This window comes from Mustela lutreola, chromosome 14 (genome assembly GCF_030435805.1).
Source record: "Mustela lutreola isolate mMusLut2 chromosome 14, mMusLut2.pri, whole genome shotgun sequence".
In the NCBI taxonomy this organism is placed as follows: domain Eukaryota; kingdom Metazoa; phylum Chordata; class Mammalia; order Carnivora; family Mustelidae; genus Mustela; species Mustela lutreola.
In genome coordinates, this window is record NC_081303.1 from 10,172,834 (window position 1) to 10,197,652 (window position 24,819).

General features: G+C 45.0%; 1 protein-coding gene across 11 annotated transcripts in view; it reads left to right on the forward strand.

Moving 5' to 3' along the window:
- EFCAB2 (EF-hand calcium binding domain 2) overlaps positions 1–24,819 on the forward strand; it is a 108,672-nt gene that overhangs the window by 73,456 nt on the left and 10,397 nt on the right. For 10 of the 11 annotated variants that reach the window (XM_059145214.1, XM_059145217.1, XM_059145218.1 and 7 more), the window contains 2 exons: positions 11,479–11,531; positions 12,939–13,011. In XM_059145214.1, coding sequence (XP_059001197.1) covers positions 11,479–11,531; positions 12,939–13,011 — 126 coding nt within the window. The remainder of the gene's footprint in view (positions 1–11,478; positions 11,532–12,938; positions 13,012–24,819) is intronic. The other variant, XM_059145219.1, reaches the window with a different exon arrangement.

The following is a 24,819-nucleotide window of genomic DNA, read 5'->3' on the forward strand; positions in this document are numbered from 1 at the left end:
TGAAAATATGTATATCTTCACGTGAAATATCTCTGCCTAAAATCCAATTTCTTAATGGGGAAGGACAATCAACATTTCTGTTAAAATCAGGAACAAAATGAGAATATCCGTACTTGCCATTATTATTTAGAATTTTTTTAAGTAGACTCCATGCTCAGCATGGGGCCCAACACGAGGTTTGAACTCACAGCCCCGAGGGCAAGACCTGAGCTGAGATCAAGAGTGGGACGTTTAACTGAGCCAACCAGGCCCCCCAAATTTAGTATTAGAGGTTTTAGCTAACACAATTAGACAAGTCATACTTGCCTCCATACGTATGGAGGCATAAATATTGGGCATGACATAGTAGAAGGTAGAAAAGAGAGAAGAGAGAATGACAACTATCCCTATTTGCAGACCTGAAATCTCTAGAAAACCCAAGAGACCCAATGGAAAAATTACCTCAGGGAAAAAAAAAAGTCCAATAAAGTAGTAGGAAAAAAAACTAATACACAGAAATCAAGAGCCTTCAACTATATAACGGCCAGTCAAGTGATATAAAACAGAAGAAAAGACCCATTTATAAGCTAAAATTTACAGACATAAATATAACAAAAAAATTTACAAATGCTAGCTTAGGAAAACCTGAAAGATACAAAAATAGAGTTGAACAAATGGAGAGACATACCATGTTTGTGGGAAAGGAAGACTTGAACTCATAAAGATGTCAAGTAATCCTAAATCAACTTACAAATTCAACACAGTCACAGTTAAAATACCAGTAGATCTTTCCTGGAGCTACACAAGTGAATTTCATGTTCATATAAAAATAAATAAGCAAGAATAGCCAGGAAATTGCTGATAAAAAAGAGAAAGGAGGTTAGTTTAGCTTTATTTGATAGTAAGACATTACAGATCCTTTACAATGAAGAGAGTGTGGCATAAAAGACAATGAAATAGAACAGAAAATCCAGAAATATCCCAAGTGCGTATGGACAGTTCACTTATGGAATGGGGAAGAAGTCAGTTAAGTGTCAGACTCTTGATTTGGGCTCAGGTTGTGATCTCCGCGTCGTGAGATCGAGCCTCACTTTGGGTTCTGGGCTCAGTGCTCACCACAGAGTCTGAGAATCTCTTTCCCTCTGCCCCTCCCCCATGTGCTCTGAGACTGACCCACTCAGCCACATCACAAAAATTTCAAGTAAAAGTACCTTCACAGAAAAGAAGAGATGAGTGACAATCTGAGAAAACGTTATATTGCAAAACGGCTAATATCTCTGAGGTGTAAAAGTGGTAAGTCTTTAAAAATATCTGATTAACCAGAACTCTCCATTCTTTGACCACAGAGGAAAAAAAAGCATTAATTGTTATTTTAAAATAGCTTTTTATTTGAAAAATTTTAAATAAATGTTATTTTAAAACTTAATCTCAGTGTTTCTAAAAACATTTTATTTTGAAATTAATTTTAGAGTTCCAGAAACACCAAAAATAGTGCCGGGCATTCCTGCGTATGCTTTTGCCCACCTTCTCCTGATGGTCACGCCCTAACCAGATGTCGCACAATTACGGAAGCAAAGATCTGGGACTCTCACCGGCTTTCTTACTCTTTCTGTTCTCTGCCAACACAGAATCCTGGTTGCATTTAGTTGTCGGGGTCAGCCCTCCAACTTGTGACAGTTCCCCCGTGTTTCCCTTTTGTCACCTGGATACATGTGAATCAAAAGTCCTGCTCAGTGATTTTGTAGAACGCCCTTCAGTTTGGGCTTATCCAGGTGTTCCCATGCACAGATCGAAGTAATGCATTCTGGGCAGGAATGCCAGAGGAATGATTTTGTATTCTTCTCAGAGGAGCAGGTCAGGGGCACTTGATGTGGTTAGGTTTCATGACTGGTGATGTCAACCTTGTTCACTTGCTTAATTTTCCCACCGAGGGGGAAAATATAGTGGGTTCCCCACTATAAGGTTTTTATTTTTCCCTTTGTAACTAGTAAACATCTTGGGGCAGATACTACAAGACTCTGCAGAATTTCCTTCTCCTTAAACTTTGCCCACTGGTTTTAGCATTCATTGATTGATCTTATTCGTAACAAGGATTACTGTCGTGTTTGCCAAATGGTGTTTCGGTGTTATTTTTTAAAAAGAAGACTCCAGGACAGTGAGCTTTTTGTTGGTTTTGTTTGGACAGTGAGCAGCCATCTGGCAGTGTAGAACTTGGAATGACTTAGCCCTTTCACAACAATGGAAAAATGTTTTTGTTAATGAATCTTGTAAACATTTATTAAGCCCTTATTATAATCAAAAGGTCCACGAGAAGTATTCAAAAGCCATGTTTGTTCTGTTCCACATCTGGGTCTTTTTCTCTGCCACTACTTTTCACCTCAAATCCCATTAACCACCATGATTTGTCCTAAGAAGATGTTACTGCCAAGAGTCCTAAGCGACAGACTCTTGAGGAGTCGGACAGTAGAACCAACTTCCAGCTTTGCTCCTTAGGCTAGTTATGCTGCTGGAGAGTGAGTCAAATGCCTTCTCCAAGTTCTAGTTTCCTTATATTTAAAATGGGAACTATAACACGGATTGATGTGAGAATTAAATGAAAGTTCTTTTTTAATTGAAAGGCATTTCTCAATCTCTAAAGTGTTCTACAAAGTCATGTATTATTCAACAGATGTATAATGAGTCCCTATCAAGTGTGAGTCTGTTTTAAGTGTCAGAATGTAGCAGTGAAGGGTCGTCTCTGTCCACATGGAGCTTACATTTTATTTTATTTTATTTTTTAAGAAAGAGAACGGGAAGGGGGAAGGGAGAGGGAGAGAGAATCTTAAGCAGACTCCCCGCTGAGCATGGAGCCTGGCCTGGGGCTCGACCCCACAACCCTGAGCTCATCACCTGAACCAAAATGAAGAGTTGGCCGCTTCACTGACGGAGCCCCCTGGGGCTCACATTTGAGGGAAGAAACAGACAATATCCCAGCAGACAGATTTCAGATAGTAACAAGTGCTCTCAGGGAAATAAAACAGGGCAGTGTCGCACATTGCTGGGAGGAAGGTAGAAGATGACATGTTAGCGAATGAGGGCGTGGTGATGTGGGATGAAACAGTGTAGACCTCTGGTCAGGGCAAGCTTCTCCAGAGGCCATTTTTGGGTTAAGATCTTTAAGATTCGAAGGAGCCAGCCCGTGAAGAACTGGGGAGCAAACATAGAGGTCCTCTGAAGGGGCCGGGGTTAGTGTTGCGAGATCAGCTCAGGAGGGTGGGGAGCCAGGTGTGCGGCTGGGGGCCCGGCTGCAAGCCCAAGTCAGGGCGGCCGGCAGTCCGGCTCAGGCAGAGCCTCCCAGACATCAGTGCAGTGGGGAGCCACCGGAATGTTCTAGGCAGGGGAGTGCCGTACTATAATTTCCATTTTTTAAAAGATTGTTCTGACTGCTAAGAGAGGGAATGCAGGTGGCTGGTGGGAGCCGAAGCCGTGACTATATAAGGGTGACTTCCGTCCGGGTGAGAAGTGGTGGCCACGAAAGGTGGTGGTGGACACGGGGAGAAGGCGGCCGTCTGCGAGCCCAGGGGAGAGGCCTCAGAAGAAAGCCGCCCTGCCGCCATCTCCATCCTGGACTTCGGCCTTCAGAGCTGTGAGCAAATAAGTCTCTGTGCGTCAGCCCCCGAAGGCTGTGGCCATTCGTTGTGGCTGCCCCAGTGGACTCACGCGGTTATAGTAACGATGATGGTGGACGTCATTTCTTCATGGTATTTCCCACTGCCTGAGGCTCGCACATAGACCTGTGTATGTGCACGCTTTCTCCCGCACTTGGTTGCCTAGGACAAGAGTAAAGATGCCCCTGAATTACTTATTTATTATCTGTGTAATGTCTGGTATCTTATAGAGACTTTTCCCTGAGATACACCAAAATCTGAATTCTTCACTTGGGGGCTGCACACTCTAGCACATAGGAGGCAGGATAAATAATAATAATAATAAGTTAGAATAATAATAATAATAGAATAATAATAATAATAACAGGTTAGAACTCAGAGCTTTTTGGAAAGCATCTTTCAGCAGTGGAAAAATGATCCGCGCTTGGTTAGAGAGACCTTCAGGAAAATAAGTACCCCCCCCCCTTTTTTTTGAGTAGAGTCTTTGTCTGAATAAGGAGGTCTAGCCATTATTTTGGTTTCTTCATGGCTTTGCAAAAGAAGGTCAGTCTCCGACAACGCCCTCTGCCAAGTCAAGGTCCTCCTTTTGTTGTCTGCTGCCCGGCAAATGGTACCTGGCCTGTGGTAGGGTTGGGCAAATATTTATGAAATAAATGAAAAACATTTTCAAATCCTGCTTTTGTTCCTTCTTAGACATTTTTGAATTGCTTTCAACATTCTCTCATACTTAGCTGAATATCAGCTGTCCCGTAGAGGAGGTAAAGAACTTGGCCTTATCTTCTCTCTCTCAGAATTGTGTCCCTTGGGGCGCCTGGGTGGCTCAGTGGGTTAAGCCGCTGCCTTCGGCTCAGGTCATGATCTCAGGGTCCTGGGGTCGAGTCCCGCGTCGGGCTCTCTGCTCAGCAGGGAGCCTGCTTCCCCTCTCTCTCTCTGTCTGCCTCTCCGTCTACTTGTGATTTCTCTCTATCAAATAAATAAAATCTTTAAAAAAAAAAAAAAAAAAAAAAAAAAAAAAAAAAAAAAAGAATTGTGTCCCTTGTCACGGGCACGGTTTTGACCTTAGACTGCCCTTAAACGGAGGACTCTCCGCCGAGCTCCGTGGCACGGGCGCCACCTCGTGTCAGAACCGTGATACTGCACCCGCGGATTCAAGGAAGATGCCTCTACTGGGCGACTTTATTGTGACGCTTGTGTTCTGAACCGATTTTGTCCCCGTGTTTATCACGTTATCGATAGTGCGAGCGCGAAGCCGATTGTTAGTATCGAACCATAAAGACTTCTGGCGTTGGTTCGCAAACACTCGCTCCGGCAAAGGGGACGGCTCTGCAGATGCTACAGACTTTATGTGAAATGGTGTAATTGAGGCGTCAGCAATTTAAAAAAGGAAAATCCCATGAACTTGATTTAGAAGAAGAAAAATTTTCCCGAGGAGAAGTGTGTGTGTGTGTGTGTGTGTGTGTGTGTGTGTTGTTGTTGTTGTTGTTGCTGTTTTTACAAGGAATGTATTTCGTTTCCATTCTGTGAACGCAAGTGGGCTGTCCGGAGGGGAGCCTGTCCAGGGACCTGGGGGCCAGGAGCTGTCTCAGCGCAGGGGAATCCGCTCTGCAGCCAAACCACAGCTCACCAGAGCCGATGGTTACGTTTTCAGGAATTCTGCAAGCCGGGTGACTGATTTCTGTAAAACGTAAATTGCACGAATTTAGGAGGCAATCGTATTAAAAACCCAAGGCGCTCGCTGGGGCAGCACTCACAGTGACACCAGACCCGCGCCCAGATTAGCTTGACCCCTCCCTGCACGAGGACGATGTGCAAGACTCACGCAGTGACCGACACGTTTTCAGTCTGTTCTGTATAAAATGCAACACGAATGTGTTTATGAACAATGAAAAGGTACTAAATACTCAAAGGTGACCACTTCTAACTGCAGGTCAATGTATTTGACTTTATGCTTGCCAGGCAGTGAGTACGCGTGTGCCGGGGCCAGGCAGGTGCGTGGTGGGGACCCCTGGGGGTCTCTCTTCCCAAACCCTCCCCCAGCGGCTGTGCTTGCGCAGCTTCAAGTTGGCCCCCGGGTGGGGGACGGTGTAGACTCGGTGGAAACGCAGATGCTGCTCGTCAGGGCTTCTCCCTTCTGGGGAGCGGGTCGGTAGGAGCCCACCCACCACTGTACGCAGATGAGTTTCTTTCTGGCTTTTCCCTGAACTTTCTTCCAAAAACGCTTTGGAAGGAAGTATTAAAATCCAAAAACTCTTTTAGTTTTATTTCACTACATTGATTTCAGGAAGTTCCTAACTGGTTGCTTTAAAAGGCGACTTAAATAATTGTAAATACTTTAATGATTTTAAAATGTTACAATCGTCGTAAAAGTTAGTTTACTATTTTTTTTAGATTTTATTTTATTTATTTATTTTTAAGATTTTGTTTATTTACTTGATAGAGAGAAGAATCACAAGTAGGCAGAGAGGCAGGCAGAGTGGGGGGGTGGGAAGCAGGCTCCCCACTGAGCAGAGAGCCAGATTCATGGCTGGATCCCAGGACCCTGAGATCATCCCCTGAGCCGAAATCCAGAGTCAGATGCTTAATTGGCTGAGACACCCAGGCACCCCTTAAACGTTACTTTAAAATAATTTTCAATCATTTCACTTGATTCAAAATCCCATTTAGTAGACGTGAAATAGCTCAATCAGTCCTAATGTGGGTAATTGTGTTGCTTTATTTCATAATTTTGTTTTAATGTCCCAGTGCTCTACTCTCTTTGTTATTTCTTATTATTGAACTTCTTTAGTTTTCATCGTGAAGTCTTGGGATTTCCATTCCTTGTCTCTGAAATCTACAGTTTGCCTCCTGCTTCCCTTCCCTTTTTCTCCTTCCGAGACCCCTGCCCCTTTGTCAGGAACTCTACCCCTCACGGTTTTCTGGCTTTGGGTCTTCCTTGCCCCTCCCCCCTCTCTGTTTTTTCTTAGCTCAGTTTAGAAGCCTCACGACTCCTGAGGCTGACGGGTTAGCTGTGAGGTGTCTTCCTTTCTGGCCAGGACCTCAGCCCCATCCTGGCACCATCTGGGGTGCTGGAGGCCCACGTGACGCCTCCACCTGCAGTCCTGGTTGCCTGGCACCAGAACCCTAGCCAGAGCAGCTCTTGGGATCGTGGGCTGACCGTGCCTCTGGTCTTGTATTTTGAAATGCGTAAGAACAAGAGGAGCTCAGAGGCGGCTTTGCTTCTCTAATTTCCCTCCCCTGCCTCCTCTTGTCCTGCCCCCGCCCGGAGTGGGTCACCGTGCAGCCCTCCTCACTGTGGGGTCAGGGACGAACCGGGCTCCAGCTTCTCCAGATACTTTTACCTGTTCTGAAGCCAAAATGATAGGCAGTATATGCCTAATGGTTTTAAATAGTTTATATGAGGCAGGATTTCTGTTATTACTTCTTATCACCTTGGTTTTCATTCTCAGTGTGCTTATCTTTTTTTTTTTTTTTTTTAAAGATTTTATTTATTTATTTGACAGAGATCACAAGTAGGCAGAGGGAGAGGAGGAAGCAGGCACCCTGCTGAGCAGAGAGCCCGATGTGGGGCTCGATCCCAGGACCCTGGGATCATGACCTGAGCCGAAGGCAGAGGCTTTAACCCACCGAGCCACCCAGGCACCCCTTGTTTGTTTTTAAAGTACATTTATTTTTTAGTAATCTCTGCACCTAGGGTGGGACTCGAATTCATTACCCCAAGATCACAAGTCAAGCCCTCTTCCAACTAAGCCAGCCAGGTGCCCACTCTTGTATGTTTTGTTTTGTTTTAAATGAAAACTTTTTATTTAAAAAATTTTACACTTACAGACAAGAGATGCACCAAACAAGAGATGCACCAATTATGAACATTTTGCCACATTTGCTTTTGCTTGTGTTCTCTCTTTCTAATACACACACACATTTTATTATTATTTCAATTTTGCTGGGCTATTTGAAAGTAAGCTGTGGACATTATGACTTCCCCCCCCCCAATACTCCAGTGTATGCCTTCTAAGAACTAGAACCTTCACTGACATAAGCCACAGGTGTGTGTGTGCGTGTTTGAATATAATGGAATCGGAGCAGCTGGGGAGAACTTAAAGAGGTCATTTGGCTCCTTCCCCTGCCTCTTGCAGATAAATGCCTACAGTAAATGACTGTTTTCCAGGAGTGATAAACCCAGATTTCCACAGGGACCAGGCCTGTGACACTTCTGAGGACGCGTACTGGTGGCCCACCTAGAGAACATAACCTGATCTGCTGGCCAAGTCTGTCCCTCAGGTCATCAGTTTTGAGCCCTGGATCTGTCCTCACGGCTCCCACGGGGTGGAGCTTCTGGTGTTCTTGGGCAGCACCTTGTTACACTCAAGTTCACCTGGAAGTCTCCGGAAATCCTCGGCCAGGTTTCTTGGAGGTGGAGCTGCACAGGGGTGAGGGTGGGGTCCCACGGCCACGACTTCCTAGGATTCTGGGGAAGTTGCCTAACCCGGTGCTCCTGTTTTCCTCCTCGGTAGACTCAAAGCAGGCGCCTTCCTCCCCGGGCGGGCGGTTGTCAGGTGTAAGCAGGTAAGGATATTTGAAGCGCTGAGGGCAGAGCCAAACCCTTGCACAGCTACTTGCGGCCGCGCCCCCCTGCAGCCTGCCGGTGGGCATGCGGTGAGAGTGAGCTGCGGGGCGATTCCCGGAGGAGCTGTGGGTTCCCAGCCAGGTCAGTTAGTCTGCTGACTGTCTGTCTTGCTGTCCTGCGTCCGGGTCCGACCTGCTCGGGTCTCCTGCTCCTGGGGGAGCCGCTGCTGAAATGCTGTGTGGCCCCGGGCAAGTTGTTGAATGTCCCGGGTTGTCTCCTTGTGTGTGGGATGGAGAGAACACGGTGCCCGCCCCCCAACAAGGGGCTGCTGCAAGGAGTAAAGAGGTCCGTGGGGACAGAGTTTGAGCACAGAGAGTGCTGGCCAGGAGCGGGGGTGGGGGGTGCCCCTCCAGAGCTGCCACCTTCCCCAGCTGTGCTCTCTGTGCCTGCTCCTCAAGTCCGTGTCCCCAACCCCCCCCCACCGGCACCCCGCGGGCACGACTGCAAAAGCAGGGGGAGCTGCAGGCTCCCCACTGAGCAAGGAGTCCAATGCGGGACTCGATCCTAGGACTCTGGGGTGGTGACCTGAGCCGAGGGCATCCTCTTAACTGACTGAGCCACCCAGGCTCCCCTCTGGGAACAGTTTTAACAGTGAGGTCATGTTGCAACCGGGGGTCCTGGTCGGGGGGCCGTGGCAGGCAGAGAGGATGGAGAGGCTCCCAGAGGCAGGACAGACTGACTGACTGGCAGAGAGCTGGGCATGGCTGGTCTGCGGCGGCTGGGCCTGGAGCTGGGCCTGGAGTGGACGGGTGGGCAGTGGGCTGACTGCTGCAAGAGGAGGAAGTCAGAGCAAGGGCTGGGGCGTGACCGAAGCGGGGAGCGTGCTTGGGGTGTGGTGAGGCACCTATTAGGAATGTCTCCAACCTGAGGAAGGAAGGTAGCTGAACATTTTAGGGCAAAAGAGGAAGCAACTGGTAAAGGACAGGATGAAGATGCTGAGCCGGAGGCACGTGTGTCCAGAACAAGAACCGAGACTGAGGGGCTTACAAGTACACTTAGCAAGATGAGCGCTCAGGGGTGTCTATAACCGGTGGGAAGAAAGAGCCAAGACTGCAGCTCCAAGACACCAAGAGGGGTCAGCTTTCTTAAGGAAGGGAGTTTTTTGTGTCTTAGAGGCTGAGAGGGACAAGAAGGGAGGGACGTCCGGACTTCTAGAATGTACACGGGCAGGGTCTGTCACGGCAGTGCCCCCACCAAGGGTGTGCCTCCCTCCCCGATTCATAGAGGAAGCCCGAACCCCACGCTGTTTGGAGGTGGGCCTCTGGGAAGTGATGAGGTTTAGGTGTGATCTTGAGAGTGGCACCCCACGATGGATTAGGGCCCTTCAAAAAGAAGACAGAGACCCAGAGTGGGCTCACCGTCTGCCGTGTGAGGACACAGAGAACAGGGCCGTCGCAAGCCGGGGTTCTCAGCAGACACGGACCCTGACGACGTCTTGGCCTTGGACTCGGCAGCCTCTGCAACTGTGCGCAACGGTGCAAGGCTTTCCTCCACCCAGGCTGTGGCGTGGAGCTCTGCTGCCCGCGCTGCCCCGGCAGGTGGGTGGGGGGTGGTCAGCGGTGGTGCCCAAACCAGCGGCGTCTGTTCGGGGACATAGCGGTGCGTCTCAGGGCTCTTCCGCTGAGATGATGTGCGCATGTGGTTTAGAGCTCGAGGCAAGAGATGGCAGATGGGTAGAGTGAGCAGAGTGGAAAGTTAAGGGGCCCCGAATCTAGGATGGGGCAAATGGCCATTTTGAAGGGTTGACGGAAAATACAGAGCAGCCGGGTGTAGAGGAAATGACCGCTAGACGCAGCTCGCGGGCCGGGTTGTAGGGGTGCAGGCGCGTTCTTGAGTTCTGTGTCGCTCTTTAGGTCACTGTGGACTCGTCCGCCGTAGAAGCTTTGCCTTTTCCTCTTAAGTCAATCAGGCCTTCATGTTTTAGGGGTAGAGGAAGAAGCAGCTTGGTTCTAGCTGGATTCACTCAGAAAAGGCAAAGAGGGCGAGTGGTCCTTCAAAGGGGAACTGAAGGGGAGAGAGAGAACTTTCTAGGCAGAAGGAAGGACCTGCCACCCTCTGACTCAGAGCAGCCTGCTGCTGCTGCTGGTGGGACCTGGGCGGGTGGGGGCGGCTGTGCGCACACTGAGCACCGAGCACCAGCACCCGCACACTGAGCACCGAGCACCAGCACCCACACACTGAGCACAGAGCACCAGCACCCGCACACTGAGCACCAGCACCAGCACCCCCGCCCCCGGGGAGCCAGGCCCATCCACCGCCACGTGCGCTCCCCTCTCTCTGGTCCTACAGAAACTTCCTTGACCCCGTGTCTCCTCCAGTCATCACTTCCTCCCTCTCACGTCAGCATCCACCCCCCCGGACCCAGGACAATCTGGTTTCTGCACTGCCTTCGACAGCAGCTTCCCTCATCAAAAAAATCACCACTGATTCCTTTCCTAAACCCAAAGGGCGCTTCTCAGAACTCGCTGGAAGTCTCAGCAGCACCTGACACAAGATGCCGCCCACTTTTCCCCATGTCTTTCCTCACTCCCTGGACGCGGCCCTCGGAGGATCCGTGGAGTTCTCGCCTAGTGCTCTGGCACCTCCCCTCTGTGTTTAAGGCCGGCCCTTGGACCCCTGGGTCAGGGCCGGGCTCTGGAAGCTTCTTCACTGGACCCTTGGCTGGTCTCTTCCTGCCAGCACATTCTTCTCAGGGGAGCCCTTGTGCTGCTGTGGCTTTGTTCCCAGAGCTGTCCCTGGCCAGACCTTCTTCCGAATCACAGTGTGGCAGGTGTCCTGTCTCAGGGGAGGTCGGGCCCTACCCCCAGCTAGCGCTGTAGCCCTTCCCCTGTCCTGGGCTCAGTTCACTCTGGTTTGCAGTTTCTCAGACAGGCACCGGGGGCATGGATGACCTTGCTGACCCGCGCAGAGCAATTCTTCTCTCGCCGCACCTCTCTCCTCACACGCTGACTCTGATGCCAGCGGTTCCTCGCCATTTCCAGTAAGAGGGGGGTACTAGTAATGTTTCCCCACCAGGTCCGCCTCCGTAGCCAGAGATTAGCCTGCCTGACCTAGTACTGTTCTAGTACTGTTAAAACAGGGAAAATTAATTGTAACACTGTGTTTTATACAACCCCATTGTCTAAAATAGAGTCATTTCAACGTGTCAGTTGAAAAATGATCAGTGAGATATTTGACATTTTTTTTGTATTCAGTTTTTTGAAATCTGTGTGTATTTTACACTTACAGCCTGTTTTCACTTGGACTGATCACATTGCCCGGTGGTTGCTGGTCAGATGGAGGTGGGGGCCACTGTCCCACACACGTGCCTGCAAGAGCTTCTGGTCCCCGTCATGCAGGGGATGCTTCTCTGATGCACATAGACCTAGAAGGTTACAGAGGGTCTAGATCTGTGAATACTGACCAAGTCATGCTTTCGTCTGTGCCTCATTAACCCTTGGTTCTAACGTGCACAGTAGGGGTCTGATGTTCAATGATCTATTTACTACACTGCTGTTCGCCAGATTCATGGGACATCTTTGGGGACTTCTTGGAAGTGGCGTCTTACAGGATGCTTCAGCGTCTCGTCCACCTGCACGTTCACGTCCTGCCTTTCATGAGGGACGGGGGCGTGGAAAGCAGTGCACAGGTGTCAGGACTGCGGTGGTCCAGCAGGCAGGGAGCAGGAAGCCATGACATGTTCACCGGGCCCTCATTTATGATGAAGGGAGACCAATAAATGAAAATTAATCCCATTCTCCGCAGTTACTGACTTTCGGTTTTCCTATTGATACGCATCCTTCAGCCTCTGTAAGTGAAGAACCCGGATATTCTTCTTTAAAAGGTTTTCTCAGTAAAATAGTGACTGAATATACGCCACTGAAACTATCCAGAATGGTAAAGAAATGACTTCAGTGAATATTTGTGAAATTAAGTACACGTCCCAGTACTGCAACTTTAATTTTAGTAATTTTAAGTGGAAATATTTGATAATCTATTGCAAACCCGGTCTTAGCATCTAGAGAATACCGAATGTAATTCATACTCTTCTTAGGCTATTTGCTGAATTAAATTACATTATTACAGGGGTCAGGGGAGTAACTAATATTTATGGGGAGCTACTCAAGAGCTATGTTTTGTATTATGGTAGTTCGTATTATTTTACTCTGAGGCTATGCCCAGCCCCCTTCTAAGTATTTGAAGGAAGATGCTGTGTTTTCCCCACCAGGTCCGCCTCTGTAGCCAGAGATTAGCCTGCCTGGCCTTGAGCTGGGATCTGACTCTAGCAATCGGACACTAGAGGCCACGCTTCTAAGTACTCTGCCACGAATGTGCACTTCAACACAGACCTCTGTCCCCATTTTACAGATGCAGAAACTGAGGTGCAAAAGAGTTAACTAACTTAAAACTCGCCTAGTAAGTGGCTGGCATTTCTTTTTCCTACCCCACCCCCCTTTCTGTTTTCTAGAACTTCCTGGGTTTTGGCTCAGGCAGGGCTTGCATTTGCTAATCAATACAAGCACTTATTTCTTCTCCCTTTGGTTTGCTTGGCTGCCTTTTCCTTTTCCTGGAAAGTATCTCCTGTCCTCACAAGGCTTGCGTATCGAGTGCACTGTTTGCTGGGCGACCTCTGCCCTGAAGTTTCGAGGGACACCGGGCATGCTTTTCCAAGTTTGTATTCTGAAACTTCTGACCATTTTTCCTTGCAGAGAGATCGGAACAATCATCAGGTCACTAGGCTGCTGCCCGAGTGAAGGAGAGCTCCATGACCTGATTGCAGAGGTGAGTTGGGGGGGGGGGTAAGGCTGCGGGGGGGGGGCTTTCTGCTCCCCCTTGCTCCTTGTAGCTAAAAACCCTTACCTGCAACTGGGCAGGTCCTAAACTAATGCGTGTGCTTGGCGAAGACATTGGGGCTGCTTTGCGGATTGGCCCGGCAAACATTCTGAAACAATATCAGATCTGCAAGAAATGGCTTTGACCCAACAATGGAACGGCTCAAGTAAGGAGCCCGCCTTAGACATTATCTACACTCTTTAAAATGAATTATGAAGACGGATACCTGGGGGGCTCAGTCCAGTTAAACATCAGACTCTTGCTTTTGGCTCAGGTCCTCATCGCAGGGTCATGGGATTGAGCCCCGCGTTGGGCTCTGGACTCTGCAGGGAATCTTCTGGTCCCCCGCCCTCTGGCCCTCCCCCTTCTCATCCTCTCTTTCTCTCTCTCTCAAATAAATAAATAAAATCTTTAAAAAAATAAAATTAGTTGGAGAAAGGCCAACAGATTCAGGGGACTAACTCTCTGCCGAGAGAACACTGACAGGTGAAAAAGGAATGGATTGAAGAAAGTCATCTCAGAGGGGAGAGAGGGAAGTAGAGACCAGAGAAAATTTATGTTTATTGGGGGAGAATAAAACTAACTTTTAGAACAAGTAGTACACATATAATAATAATAGATAAGATAATAAGATAGTAAAATAATAAGAACGAACCTGACATTGACTGAACCGTCCAAGAATTGTAAAAATGGCTATTTGTAAGAGTGTAGATGAGTGTCTGGAGAGAATGATCCCATAAAGCAGTGAGATCGGAGAGCTTCATGCCCTGTTTGGTTTTCCCGAAAAGTGTCTGGTCTCACGTCATGCAGCTTTCGGTTCGACAAAGCAGAAGCCCGAAGGGGACAAAGCTACCTGGGCCCCCACCAGGAGACGAATCTGTTCAGAACTGCTAATCTAAGCGTGTGGGTTTAGATGGAGGCCAGGCTTCAAGCAGGAGGAGACAGGAGGCAGGCAAGGAAGTGGGATTTGGTAGAGTTTTGTGCCTAATTGGGCATCGACTCGAGATGAGTCACCTAACCTCTGTGTCAGTTTTTCCACGATGATCCTCCCTCAAAGAGAAATGAAATGATGTATTAGAAGACGTGTCTTAAATCCTAAAGCACTATATAGAGTTAAGGAGTAGAAGACGGAAAGATGGCTCTGTTGCCTGTGTATTAGCATCTCTGTAACTTCATTAGCATTTAAAACTATTCAGTAAAGCACAGAATATTTACATTGTTTTTCCATTTTGGGGTCCAATAAAGCTATTTTTACTCAGAGGAGAAAAACCTTATTTTTTTCCTGAGTTGGTCCTTATTTTAAAAAAAGGTGTTGGGGCACCTGGGTGGCTCAGTTGCTTAAGCAGCTGCCTTCGGCTCGGTCATGATCCCAGAGTCCTGGGATCGAGCCCTACATCAGGCTCCCTGCTCAGCAGAGAGCCTGCTTCTCCCTCTTCCTCTGCCTGCTGCTCTGCCTACTTGTGGTCTCTCTATCTCTCTAATAAGTAAATAAAATCTTTAAAAATAAAAAAGGTGTTGATCACTGCTCGACAGTGTTTATCAACAAAGCTAGAATTTGTGCTAGGGAAAGGAAAGTTGGTGCTGTGGAGCAGACAGGAGCAGGAAGGTGAATTTACAGTGAAATCGTAATTAGTGCATATAATTCAGTAGGGTAAGTGGAGCAGCAAGGAAAAATGCCTCTGGAAGGATAGAAAAGTAGAACCTGTAGAGCCCAATTCCTTCTGTCTGTTTTAATCAGCCATCTACAACCTCTGGGCCAAACCCCGCCCACCACCTGTTTTTATAAAGTTTTATCGAAACACAGCCAAACTCATTTATTTACATCTTGTCTCTGGCTGTGTTCTCACTACAAGAGTGAAGTTGAGTCCTTGTGATAGACAGAAACTCTATGTTTTCCGTATAGTTACTGTCTGGTCCTTGGCAGAAGAAGTTTGCCAACTCTTGATCTGAACGTTTTTCTGGCAAAGTAGAACAAACACCGCATCTCAGGTATCTGAATCCCAAAGCCACCACTTAACAGCTGTGCGGGCTTGGCCGAGTAGCTGAACCTTTTAAAGCCTGGTTTAAAAGCCACAGGAGGAATGCAACAACAGCAAATTGTTTCTTTATGAGGATTAAATGTGGTAACTGTGAGGATTCACGTGTTACTTGGTGCGCACCCAAGGCATATTTGGTTTTGCTTGCTCTGTAGGTGGCTGTCTACCAGAGTGACGCCACGGGTTTGGGCAGTTGATCATAGTAGGTGCTCGGGTCCCAACGTTTTACTTTGTCTTTGGCCCTTCCTTAGGTATATTGATGCAACCTTGGAAAATTACACACATTTAGAGCAGCTGGATCAATAGAGATCACTGTGCTGTCGGAGCCCTATACACATTTTGCTTTACGCACATAAATTGTCCTTGTGTATAATTTATTCAAATTAGAGCGATATGCATAAGAACTTTGGGGTATGACTCTCTTTTTTGTGGTTTCCCAAATGACTGAGGGGAACAAAGCACATAGATATTTATAGGTATTGAATACATCTAGAAAATCAAAGCTCAAGGGATGAATGTCCCATTGCTGAGTGCTCTGCGGTAGTTTCAGAAATGAAACGATTTCTGCTTTTTTTGCTTTATAATGCAATAACGTGACAATGCTCTAAAATTAAATAAAACATCAAAACCTCTGAGCAGGTGTCTAGTCACCATTTGCTTGAGTTTTAGTCCAAGTACATACTAACCCTCAGCCCCTTACTTGGGAAGAGCGGTATGAAATCTGACGTTGCTCTTGAAATAGATCATTTAAAATCACTCAGCATTGATCCTACCACTTCATATTCTACAATTACCAACTTGCCCCAGATAATCTTGGCACATTTGGAATATCACGAAACTCGACAGCTGTGACAGGGGTTAATACCCACATTTTATTGACAGACAGGTTACCAAACAATTCTTCCTTTACTAAGAAGGCCTGTCCTTCCAGGATCTTCTGTGTGGGAGCCGGGAGCACAGGACAGTGTCTCAGTACCAGTGGGAAGGGCGTGGAGAGGTCAAGAGCCTTTGAAGGTCAAACCTAAGTGGAATCGTGGAGAATTTAAAGTATTTGGAAAGGAGAACTAAAAGAACTTAGGAAAATAAGACCTATGTGAGTGAGATTTTGACATTATACAGTGATTTTTTTTTTTAAGTTCAATTCATCAGAAAGGTATAAAGATTTTAAATGTCTGTGTACCTAATAACAGAGCTTCAATGGACATGAAGCAAAAATGGGCAGATGAAAGGAAAAACAGATAACTCCTTTATCATAGAAGAACTTCTAACAACCTTCTCTAAATAACTGATAGAACAACTACGTAAAATGTCAGCAAAGACGTAGAAGATCAACCGTCAGTCACTGTGGCCTATTTATAGGACATACACCCACAGATGCAAAATACGTGTTCTAAGTATACATGGATACTTCAATAGGATGGATTAAGTGCTGGACCATAAAGCAAGTCTCAGTAAATTTTAAAAAATTAAAATCATATAGGACATGTTCTCTGATTTTAAAGAATTAAGGGGCACCTGAGTGATTCAGTCAGTTAAGTGTCTGACTCTTGATTCCAGCTCAAGTCATGATCTCAGGTTCATGAGATTGAGCCCCATGTCGGTCTCAGTGCTCAGTGTGGAGCCTGCCTAAGACTCTCTCTCTCCCTCTCCCTCTGTCTCTCCCCACTGTTCCTGCTCTCTTTTTCTCTCTAAAAAAGTAAATTAAAAAAATTTTAAAAATTAAAGAAGTGATCAAGTCAGTAATCAATTGAGAATAAGATAATTAGGAAATCCTCACATATTTGAAATTAAGCAACCTACTTTAAAAAAATTTATTTATTTGACAGAGCTCACAAGTAGGCAGAGAGGCAGGCAGAGAGAGAGGAAGGGAAGCAGGCTCCCTGCTGAGCAGAGGGCCTGATGTGGGGCTCAATCCCAGGACCCTGGGATTGTGACCTGAGCCGAAGGCAGAGGCTTTTTAACCCACTGAGCCACCCAGGCTAAGCCACCTAAGCAGCCTACTTCTAAATAATTTACAAATCAAAGAAGAAACCACAGGGGGAATTATTTTTCCCTGAATGTTCATAAAAATACAGGATGTCAAACTTTGTGGGATACAGGTAAGCAGTGCTTAGAGACCCATTTAAAACTTTAAATGTTTATACTAGAAAAGAAAAAAAAAAGACCTAAAATTAATTATCTAAATTCTCATCTTAACAAGCTGAAAAAAAAAAGAGCAACATAAACCCAGGATAAATGGAAGAAAGAAAATTATGAAGAGCAAAAATCAGTGAAATAGAAAATAGAGAAAATCACTGAAAGCAAAAAACTAGTCTTTTCCAATAAAATTGATAAACCTCTAGCTAAGGTGATCAAGACATATCACCAACTTCAAGATTAAAGGAGGGTTTATCATTATCCTTCAGACATTTTAAAAGCTAATAAAGGAACAACTTCATGCTAATAAATGGGGCAACTTAGATGAAATGACAAATTCCCCGAGACACACAAATTACCAAAACTGACCCAAGAAAATCTGGAGAATTTGAATAGCTCCATATCAATGATGAAAATTAAATTTATAACTAATAACTTTCCCATAAAGGAAACTAGAAGTTCAGATGGCTTTTCTAGCAAATTCTCTCAAATATTTATGGCAGAAATAGTACCAGTTCTACACAAAACTTGTTTTGGAAATGTCACAGGAGATAACACGTTCCAGTCAAGCATTACTCTACTATTCAAACCAGGCAATCATATTATAAAAAAGAACAGACCTTACTGACATAGTTGTAAAACATCCTCATAAGATTTTACCAAATCAATTTCAGCAACATGTTAAAAAGAATAATACATTATGAGCAAGTGGAGTTTATTTCAGGAATTGAAGGTTGGCTCACGTCAATCAATGTGCTTTGTTATTTATTACATCAACAGAACAGAGTAGATAACCCGTATGATCATTTCAGTAAATATAGGAAAAGCTTTTGAAAAAAATTCAATACCCATCGAAGAGAAAAATACTCAGCAAATGAGGAATAAAAGGAATTTGTCAAGCTGCCCAAGGGCAGCTACAAAAATTCAAGCCTAAACTCATACTCAGTGTTTTCTATCTAAAATCATGAACAAGGCACAGATGCCTGCATTCACCACTCCCATTCACCATTTACTTGAAATTCTAGCTGGTACAATAAGGTAAGAAAAAATAATAAAAGATATGCAGTTTGGAAAAGAAAAACTGAAACTCTTTCTGTTTCAGACAAGATTTTTCATGTAGGAAATCCAGAGAGATTTACCAAAAAGTTGCTAGAACTAATATGTGAATTTAGCCAGATCACAGGCTACAAGGTCAACATGAAAAAATAAATTGTATTCTATACTTAGAAATCAACAATAAGAAAAATGAAATTAAGTAAATGCCATTTAAAGAGCATAAAAGTAGAATAATGAATAAATTTAACAAAATGAAGGCAAAACTTAACCAAAAGAGCAAACACTATAGAGAGAAATTAAGAGTTAAACAGATAGATATATATGTTTGTGGATTACAAAATAACATTAAGAGGGCAGTTCTTTGATTAATAGATTAAGTACATTCTCAATCAAAATCATAAGAGGCTTTTTTGAAGAAGTTTATGAGCTGATTCAGAAATTTGCATGGAAAAACAAAGGAGCTAGAATAAACAGAATAATTTTGGAAAATCAAGGCCAGGGCGGACTGTTACGACCTGATTGCAAGATTTACCATGACACCACAGTAATCTTGACAGTGTGACATTTGTGTACTGAGAGACCTATAACCAATGGAACAAACCAGAGGATCCAGACATAGAAGCACACTTCTGTCTTCAACAGAGGGGCCAAAGTAACACAACAAAGAAAGGATCATCATTTCTATAAATCTGAATAGAAAGAAAACAAACTTCAGCACTCTTTTACTCCACACATAAAGTGGATCATAGACCTGAATAGATGAGCTAAAACGATAAACTTCTGGAAGAAGACAGAGAGAAAACCATGTGATGTTGGGTTAGCCAAACATTTCTTAGGTAAGACACAAAAAGCATGAACCATTAAAAAAAAAATCACAACAAATAATTATTTCCTTCATCAATATTAGAAAATTTTACCCAAAATGACACAGTTAAAAACCAAACAAACAAATGCAGATCAAAGATTGGGGGAAAATATTTGCAAATAATTTATTTGACATTGTATCCAGAATACAGTAACATCTATTTTAACTAATATTAGGAAGGCAACAACCCGATTTTTAAGCTGGCCAAAGATTTAAATAGACATTTCACAAAGGAGAATGTATTAATGGCCAAAAAGCACATAAGAAATGATGAACATCTCTACCCACTGGGGAGCTGAAAGTGTTACTACACAACCATGAGAATGGCTACAGTTTTAAATTCTGAAATATTAAACGCTGGTAAGGATTTAGAATAGCTATAATTCACACATCACTGGTGGAAATATCACTTTGGAAAATGGTGCCAGTGTCTTATAATGATAAACATACACTTATTCTACAACCTGGCAATCCCACTGATAACTATTTATCCAAGAAAAATGAAAGTCTACGCCCACGTGAGATTTGTAACCAAATGTTCTTGATAGCGCTAATCATAATAGCCCAAAACTGAAAATAACCCAAATGTCCATTGACTGGGGAATGGATAGATAAATACTTTGGACCACTACTCTACTCAGTGATAAAAAGGAACAAAATACAACACACATGTGACATGGATGAATTTCATCAAGAACGTGTTGAGCAAGAGAAGTCAGACATGGGACTTCTGGGAAGATGGCAGAGTAGGAGGACCTCAAGCTAAGCTTGTCTCGCAGATACGAGGTAACACGCGTATCTGTGTAAACAACTCAGAAAATGACCCAAAGACGGTAGAACAGACTCTCCTTAGCTGGACAGCAGAGGCCACACCCAAGAGGGTAGGAAGGGTGGATACCTTGTCGAGAGCCAAATGGAGCTGTGGGACTGACCCTGGGGAGGGAGCAGACCCCACCCTCGGGAGCCCAGGTACGGGGACCAAGGTGAGGAAGATGAATCCCCATAGCATGGCGTTTTGAAAACCGGAGATTGTAAAATTGGACTTGAAAAAGATCATCCGTTGTACTCTGTACTGACTCTGAACCCTGCCTTCAGATGAAAAGCTGACCCCTTCTCGCCGCTTCCATACCCACCACCTTGGTCCAAGCCACTGTCCCATCTCCCTGAACTATCATGGCGGCCTTTGAACTCTCTGCTCCTGCACTTGGGCCCCTGCAGTCTACTCTTCACACGATGGGCAAAAGGATGCTTTTAAAAGAGGTTAAATCAGAGCTCACCACTCCGCTCCTCAGAACCGTGCTGCTGAGGTGCCCAACTCACTCAGGAGAAAATCCCAAAGTAGTGTCACTTACCACAGCTGACAAGGCCCTAACTGGTCAGGCCTATCACTTACTGCCATTGTCCCTGATCACATACTGGCTTCCCTGCTGGCTCCCACTATGTCCCGCTTACTTCTCTCCAAGTCTCTGTTCTTTACACCTGCTCTGGGCTGCTCGTCCTCCAAGTACCCACAGCACTTGGAGACCTGATGTTCTAGATCTGGGCCAGAGTGAGTCCTAATGTGGCAAGAAAGCATCTCAGAGATGACGTTGCCGTCCTGAACTGCCCCATGTCTCACCTGTGTCTGTGACTCTCTATCCTTGGAGGTTTGATACTAGGTAAGATCTCTGATTCTGGCCAATCTGATTTGACAGTGCAAACCTTTGTGTTTTGTCTGTAGTGTTCAACATAATCTGTAATTACCAATTTACTTCTGTCTTAAAACTTGCTTCTGTCATAAAAAAAAAAAAAACACACACAAAAAAACCAAAAACTCTTGGAAGGCATGGAGTTTACACTTTGTACGTCAGCACTGAGAACAAAGACTGACATATTGGGGTTCAAGGACCTGCTCTACCATTTCCTGTGGGCCCAAGCAGTATTCTGGTTCTAATTACGTTTCTTACGCTGTCTCTTCTTGCTCTTGCGAAAACTAGTATCAGAATAGTGGAAAATTCATGCTTGCAAAGCACCGCAGACAGAAATGAGAGAAGAGTTTTACAATAGGTCTGATTCATGTACTCAAAAATCCTGTTTCCAGCAAATAAAAGTAATTAAAAACCATTTGTGAGCTGGTAATCATTCATTCATCAAATAATTATCAAGCATTTACCATGTGCCAGGTACCAGGCATTCAGAGACACAAGGAAACTGAAAAAACAAACAAACAAACATCCTATTTTGGCTCAAGATAGTCAAAATTGTGAACATCAAATATTTAAATACATAGGCATTTAAATATTTAGGATTGCATTCAGTCCTGTTCATTCAGCAGAATGAAGAAACTCACCCACAAATGAACGTCCAGTTGCATTTTCTGTGGTCAGTGATTTAATGGTAAATGAATGGTGGTGAGAAGCCTCCATGTGGTCAGTACTGCTTGGTAGCCGGCCAAAACAAAATAATGGTTCTACTGAGTCATTTCATCTTGGATGAAAAATGTCAGACCACACCAGACATAACCACAAGTCCCAAAGATCCCAAATCACAGTTTCTCGGTATTTTTAATTGGTTAAGTAGTCTCAGAGATTTTGTCTTTGAAACGCCAGAAAGAACTGCCTAATTAGTAGAACAACATCGGTATTACCCACATGCTTTGTCCATCCATCTGAACTGTAACTGTGTCATCCTGGTTCCAGAGGAGCCCTGAGATGTCACAGCATTCAGAATCCAACTGTGCCAAGCTTCTTAGAAGAATGGGAGGGACAGTGTGGGGGTGATTACGTTCTGATATTGAAGTAGCTGGTGATGTGACGTATTGTTGTCTGTTACTTTTCCTCAGTACTCCGGCGTTGGGGAAGGTGGGAGGAGGGAGTAGGTTGTTCTAATTTGTGCTAATATTCAATGCTATCAAAGAACTGTAGACCGATTGGGGCGCCTTGGTGGCTCAGTCGGTTAGGTGGCTTGATTTAGGTTAGGTGACTCTTGATTTAGGCTCAGGTGGTGATCTCGGGGTCCTGGGATTGAGCTCTGCACTCAGCAGGGAGTCTGCTTGTCCCTCTCCCTCTGCGCCTCCTCTCTCACTCAAATAAATAAAATCTTTTTAAAAATAAAGAAAGAAATAAGCACTGTAGATCAAGAGGTACTTTGGAGATTGCTACTAGCCGAGATTTCTGATGCAAATAGGTAAGTGGGGGGAGGGGTGTTGAGGAGATTGTGTTGTACAAGGAAAATATCTGTAATTAGAAGAAAACCACTAAATGGTGCCAAAGCAGTGATTAGTAGCAGGAAATAAAACCCAGGGAAATCTGTAAAACTGGCTTTCCCTTTCTTACATAAATACATAGTACTTATGAATGAATGTATTTCATAATTTTATGTAAAATAGCCATAACAGGAGACTAATAAAAGTTTTTATCTCAAATTTTTATTATAATAAAGTAATATATATAGGAAATTTTTAGGGAAATAGAGAAAAATCCTTTCCAATAATGCATCATCATAATGTGATCATTGTAATATTTTAGTGCACTTCCTTCCATATTCTTTTCCTGTGCATGTTTTCAACTTGACCATAATCTTATCGTACAGTTAGTTTAGCGGGAAGCTCTTGATTTCTTCCCCCACAAGAGGATAAAATAGGGAAATTAATGGCTTGATTGCCACCGATTCCCCCATAGCTTCAAGGTGTAGAAACTCACATTTGGAGGGGACGTTATCAGTGGTCTGGTTTAGTCACCTGTTGATTCTTAGCATCTCTGATGGTCCAGCCAAGAGATGATTCAAACTTTTTTTGATATTATAGTGATAAGAAACCTGAAAAACCTAAAAAAAATCACACATCTTCATTTTTTTAGAACAGCCTCTGGAATGTTTGTAGTAAATAAATTTTCTAAAGTAGGTGACTTTTTAAATTTCCCATTTGGGGGCACCTGGGTGTCTCCATCAATTAGGCATTGGACTCTTGATTTAGGCTCAGGTCACGATCTGAGGGTCCTGAGATCGAGCCCCCTGTCTGGCTCTGCACTGCGTGTGGAGTCTGCTTAAGATTCTCTCTCCCTTTCCCTCTGCCTGTCCTTTCTCATGCTTGCTCTCTCTCTCTCTCTGAAAAAAAAAAAAAAATTCTTCATTTGTTAAGGTAATTTTTGGGGGCAAATGCCAATGAACCTTTGTTATTCTTTTATTCCATCCAAGATGGAGAAATAGTTTCTAAATTGTCCTGTTTTCATTTTGAAACATGACTTACACCAAAATTTGAATGTGTTATTTAGAGTCTAACTTGAAATATCTCATGGCTTTTTTTTTTTTTTTTAACTGCAAACAGGTAAAAAAATGTTATGTCTATCTTATTTGGTGACCTGGAACTAGTTGAAATGTAGGTGCTTTATAAACCATCTTAACTACTGATATTATCTGGTGTTTGTGAAGCATGAAATAGTTCAATCTCTTGACTGAGGGTTGTGTCACTGGGGAGAAATGAATTTTCACTGTGTGTTTTATTGCATCTACTCAGTGACTTTGGCATTAAAATAAATAATGCTTTAATGAGAAAAAGGATGGCCTGATGATTTCCCTGTGAGATTGGAGGTAAAGACCTCTGGGCCGTGGTCCCATCAAAATGCCTGACCCAATCACGGACAAGGTGGGCACTTCACCTCCCTGTGCCCGACTTCCTGCAGAAGCCAAAACAGATTAAGAAAATGGACTTTTGCCAAAGTGGACTGAGAAACAGTACTTGCCTCAGGCTTTGAGACTTAGATATATGTTGATATTTTGAGAAATCCCACACCGTGTGCATTTACTAAGCCTTCTTCATGCCAGGAAGCGGGGGGGGGGGGGGAGCGGCAAGAGACTGGGGGGGGGGGGTCTGCTGCCCAGGCTACTTGCCAATTATTACCTCCTTTGCAGCACCTTATCTCTCCTGGTGGCTGAAGCAAGCGAGACCATAACTTACTTTGCCTTGCTCCTGTTGGCGGTAACCAGATCTATTGGTCTGGCTTGGTTTTGTCTTCTGAAGAGGAGGGATGTGTTTGGTGGCTGGTTGGTACGACCCCCCCACCCCCATCAGTCAGTCCAAAGAGGCACCAAGGGAGACAGCGGAGGGGGAGGGCATGCCCTGTCCTCTAGGCCGGGGGCGGGGCCAGGCACAGGGTGTTAGATCTGTCCGGAAAGGGAGTACGTTCTCCCCACGCGGGAAGTGGCATTTGCAGACAGATGGCAGGACCAGACTTCTGTACAAGCAAGTTAGGGCCCCCCGGGTGAGTCAAGGAGGTTGTGTTGGAGATTTCAGCCCCAGAGATTGATTCTTTTAGGAGGAGGTGTGATAGAGATAGAGAGAGAGATAGAGAACCAGGCGTGTGTGCGCTGTTGCTAGAAAGCATCATAATCGTAGCAAGAGACTCGCGGTTCACGGGACCTCGTGTCCCGTCACACGTGAACTTCACAGCGGCTGTGGCGCGTAGACCTGCTGCTCTCCCTGTCACAGAGGAGGATGCGAGGGGAGCAGGTTAGTTAAACGGTTCTTTGTCTCACATTGTGACTGTATTGGGGTATTTTTCCATGAGAAAGGCAACGCCTATTTTTTTTTTTTTAATTCCCCTGGGTGTTCCCAGGGCTTGCTGGAGTGGAGAAATGGCCACGAATTCTCAGTCTTTTCCAACATGTCCGCTATTACCTGGGTGTTTC